This window comes from Eimeria tenella, genomic scaffold, assembly GCF_000499545.2.
Source record: "Eimeria tenella Houghton genomic scaffold, Eth_scaff24, whole genome shotgun sequence".
In the NCBI taxonomy this organism is placed as follows: Eukaryota; Apicomplexa; class Conoidasida; order Eucoccidiorida; family Eimeriidae; genus Eimeria; species Eimeria tenella.
Window position 1 is genome coordinate 95,124 of NW_013542262.1, and position 4,460 is coordinate 99,583.

General features: G+C 48.7%; 2 protein-coding genes across 2 annotated transcripts in view; one reads left to right on the forward strand and one right to left on the reverse strand.

The window, feature by feature from the left end:
* The window catches only part of ETH_00003625 (uncharacterized protein), a gene marked incomplete at both ends in the record, with an annotated part of 7,699 nt that extends 7,527 nt beyond the window's left edge, over window positions 1-172 (reverse strand). Inside the window, one exon of the mRNA XM_013374942.1 lies at window positions 28-172. Coding sequence (XP_013230396.1) covers window positions 28-172 — 145 coding nt within the window. The remainder of the gene's footprint in view (window positions 1-27) is intronic.
* A 2,879-nt stretch (window positions 173-3,051) lies between these two features.
* ETH_00003630 (uncharacterized protein) lies at window positions 3,052-4,035 on the forward strand (the record flags this gene model as incomplete). Its single annotated transcript, XM_013374943.1, has 1 exon — window positions 3,052-4,035. One exon carries the CDS (start codon window positions 3,052-3,054, stop codon window positions 4,033-4,035), a length of 984 nt encoding a protein of 327 aa, XP_013230397.1.
* Between the last annotated feature and the right edge of the window lie 425 nt (window positions 4,036-4,460).

The following is a 4,460-nucleotide window of genomic DNA, read 5'->3' on the forward strand; positions in this document are numbered from 1 at the left end:
GTTTAGAGTTTAGGGTTTAGGGTATACTGGTTTGGCTGCTGGGGGGGCAGTGGCAGCAGCCCTTAATGCCGCAGCAAACGTCATCTCTTAAGTAAATCTCTTTGGAGACTTTTCGGGCTTTTCCCTTTTTGTTGATTTTGAAAAAAGTCAACACCGGCACTTCCCCCTCCATTGCAAACCCTAAACCCTAAACCCTAAACCCTAAACCCTAAACCCTAAACCCTGAGCCGTGGGCGCTGGGAGCCTGTTTGGCGGGGGTTGCATTGGGTCTTTTGCAATTAAATGGACCACAAATGAATTAAAAAGGAAACAAATAATAAATAAATTGCAAATAATACATAAATAAATTATAAATTATTGATAAAGTAATTAATTGTTCTCCTTTTCCGCTTGCTGCCTTTCGTTCACCGGCTGCTGCTGCTGCTGCTGCTGCTGCTGCTGCTCGAGCGAGAGTGGCGGCAGGAGAACAAAAAGGAAAAAGAAGATCTTGAGGGTTTAGGGTTTAAGGTTTAGGGTTTAAGGTTTAGGGTTTAGGGCTTAGGGCTTGGAGTGTGGGGCCCTCGGGGCTTTGGCGGCTGCAGCCCCAGCATCGATTTCAGGTGTATGTACACCTCAGCACACCAAACTGCAGCGTTTGAAACGCCATTTTATTTAAAGTTAATTTAACTTTAATTTAAATTAGTTTTAAATTTAATTTAAATTTACTTTAAAAGTTTTTATTTTTATTTGTTTCTCATTTTTGGCTTCATTTCCAATCTCCCTCTGCAGCCCGCCGGGCTCTCCGTTGTCTCAGCTCGCTGCAGCAGCTGCAGCGGCAGCAGCAACTGCAGCAGCAGCTGCAGCAGCAACTGCAGCGACAGCTGCAGCTGTAACTTCTGAAGCAACTACAGCAGCAGCTGCGCCAGTGGCCGCAGCTAGCCAGCCACGGCCGCAGCAGCAGCTAGCCACTTGTATGGCATTGTAGCTAGCTAGCTGCAGCTAGCTGCAGCTAGCCAGCTGCAGCTAGCTGCAGCTAGCAGCTAGCTAGCTGCAGCTAGCTGCAGGTAGCTATTAAGGGGCTAGCTGCAGCCCCTTAATAGCTAGCTAGAGAGCTAGCTAGCTGTTTTGCTATAGTTTCTAATACGCAAAGCTAGCCACAGCTAGCCACAGCTAGCCACAGCTAGCCACCGCTATTCATATTTTTGTGCTGAGTCTTAGCTAGCCAAAGGGAGACACACATAGATGTGGCTAGCTGCAGGCAGCTGCAGCTAGCCAAAATCAGATACAGCTAGCCACAGCTGCTTTCGCTATGTGCAGCTAGCCAGGCCAACAGCTGTAGCCAGCTGCAGCTAGCTGTAGCTAGCTGTAGCTGTCGGTAGCTAGCTGTAGCGAGCTGTAGCTAGCTGTAGCGAGCTGCAGCTAGCTGTAGCTAGCTGTAGCTAGCTGTAGCGAGCTGCAGCTAGCTGTAGCGAGCTGTAGCTAGCTGTAGCGAGCTGCAGCTAGCTGTAGCGAGCTGTAGCTAGCTGTAGCTAGCTGTAGCGAGCTGTAGCGAGCTGCAGCTCGTTGTGTCTGACTGTGGCTAGCTGTGGCTAGCTGTGGCTAGCTGTGGTTAGCTGTGGCTAGCTGTAGCTAGCCACAGCTAGCTGTGGCTAGCTGCCGCGCGCGCTGAAGCGTACACACTTTATTTGTATGGTCCTTTAAAACCCTAAACCCTAAACCCTAAACTCTAAACCCTAAACCCTAAACCCTAAACCCTAAAGCTGAAGGGCATACCTGGGGTAAATGGCATTCTCTGCACTTGACTTGTTTATTATTTGCGTTTTAAATTATAAAAGAAATGCCGCATTTGGATTAAATTAAAATTTTTACTTCCAAATTTTATTTTTTATTTTCTCGAGGCCTTCTGCTGTGGAAATGGAGTGTACAGACACCTGACTTTGGGATTTATTTCTTTTCATTTTTTCATTTTTTCATTTTTTTCTTTTTTTCATTTTCATCTTTTTCATTTTTGATTTCTCTTTAATTGTCTGAGGGGTTTATTAAATGCGTCATCTGCGCTGAGACGAGTGCCGTAGGGTTTAGGGTCTAGCGTTTAGGGTTTAGGGTGTGGGGTCTAGGGTTTAGGGTTTAGGGTTTAGAGTTTAGGGTTTTAGGCCAGAGTGAGTCGTTTAGTGAATACAGTTACTTCCAGAGACTTGAGCTTCTCTTTTTTCCGTTTTATTTCCTTGTGTAAGCTTGCGCCTGTGAGGGTTTAGGGTTTAGGGTTTAGGGTTTATTGGCGTTATTTCTGGGGAGCTCAAGTGCGTGTTTTTGAAACATCTTTGAAGAGCAAAAGAGGAAATGCAATTAAAGAAAAAAAACTTTAAAAGTTTTTCGTTAAATTGCATTTTGAAGCCGTTTCCTTTTCTCGAAAAGCAATTCAAATTCTCCCTTTCTTTTATTTTAATTCTTTCCGCCTTTTGCTCTTCAAAGATCCTTCAAAAACTCCCAACTAAGAAGTTTAAGAATAAAAGAAATGAAATTAAATTCAAAAAGAAAAGTCTTTCGACTGTTTCAAACGACCAGGTGTACGTACACCCCGAGCGGCGGCGTTTTGGTGGGACAGCGAAATCGGAAAAGCTGCAAAAGGGGAGGCGGAGTTGAATTTGAGTTTTATTTTTTTAATAAAACTGAAATAAAACATTTTATTGAAATAAACAAGAAAAAACAAACCAAAAAACCCAAACAGCTGCAGACAAGAAATCTGAACAGCAGCAGCAGCAGCAGCAGCAGCAGCAGCAGCGGCTTCCCGCGGTCCAGTGGTCGGCAGCGCCTGCAGCGTGCGATCTTCTTCGGTTGGTTTTACTTGCTTCGAATCAAAAATTAAAACTAAAATACTTAAAAATAAAACAAAAGAATTTTCTAATTGCTGCATTGGTTGGGACTTTGGAGCTGAATCGCTGGCGATCTGCTCGAGTTCTCGTCGGCTGCCGCTGCCGCTGCTGCTGCTGCTGCTCGACCTGCAGCAGCAGCAGCAGCAGCAGCAGCAAACTCTTGCTGCTAAAGATTAATTTTTGGATTTAAAACTCCAAAATGGCGAATTCAGACTCCCCGAGGGGCGAGTTCGCAGTGCCGGTGCCGGGCGCCGCGGACCAGCCGCCGGCCCCCCCCGCAGCAGCAGCAGCAGCAGCAGCAGCAGCAGCAGCAGCAGATGAGAAGACGCCGCTGCGGGAGCCGCGGGGGAAGCTGAAGTCCGCGCTGGCGCGGGGGCACCTGCTGGCGCGTCGAGCAGCAAAAAGGAGCTGCGAGAAGTCGAAGCAGTTCCTTGCGGAGAAGTACTTGGAGCTGCAGCAGCAGCAGCAGCAGGGGCCGCTGCTGCTGCAGTGGACCAGCATCGTTTGCTGCTTGCTGCTGCTGCCGGGGATCTGCTTCGACCTGGCCACTCTGGCGCTGTCGTTAAGTGCTGCGGAGTTCCTGGCGAACCTGTACGGGGCGCTGGGCGCGCTGCTGCTGCTGGCAGCAGAGCTCTGCTGCAGCAGCAGCAGCAGCAGCAGCAGCAGCAGCAGGCGGGCCGTGCGCGCGCTGCTGCACCGCCACCTGCCGCTGCTGGAGCTCAGCGTGGGCCGCGGACTTCTGCAAATTTATATTTCTTCTTTTTGCATTTCTTTTCGAAATGTTTTTAATTTGCTGAAGTTCCTTCCGGGGCTGCTGCTGCTGCTGTGCGGGCTGGGCAACGTGCTGTGGGGCGCAGCAGCAGCGTGCAAGCTGCATGCAGCAGCAGCAAACTGCGACGCCGTGCTGCTGCAGCAGCAGCTGCAGCAGCTCGAGGACACTGTCCGCACTCTCGACCCTGAGGGAAAAGGATCTTTTGCAAAAGAAGACTTACTTCGGACTTCGACAAATCCCGAATTTAATTCCGAATTTAATTCCGAATTTAATTCCAATTTAAATTCCAATTTTAAATTAAATTTGAACCTCCAAGAAATCCAAAACTTGCCGACTGACAGCCAGGGCCGCGTCGACACGCAGCAGTTCCAGCGCTGGTGGCTGCGCCACAAGGCCCCCCAGCTTCTCTAGCTGCTGCTGCTGCTGCTGCTGCTGCTGCTGCTGCTGCAGCGAGTTCAAGGCTACTTGCACTCGTTGGAAATCCGCGGGAAACTCCGGAAGCTGCCGAGGCAGCTGCAATTCAAGAAAAAGTTTCAAGTTCTCATTCCTGCTGCTGCAGCAGCAGCAGCAGCAGCAGCTGCTGCTGCTGCTGCTGCTAAAGCAGCTGTTGCTGCTGCTGCTATTCTTTGAAGGAGAGGACTGCCGCAGGGCGTCTGCGGCCAGTGTCGCGCCTCTCTGCTTACTGTAATGATCGTTTTTGGAGCTTCTTTTTGAACAAAACTTTGAATTTAGAGCAGTGCTCAATTGAACTTCGTTTCAAATTGAAATTAATTGTGGAAAAGACTTTAAATTCGTTTCTAATTTGCTGCAGCTGAACTTCTCTGCGGCAAAATGGC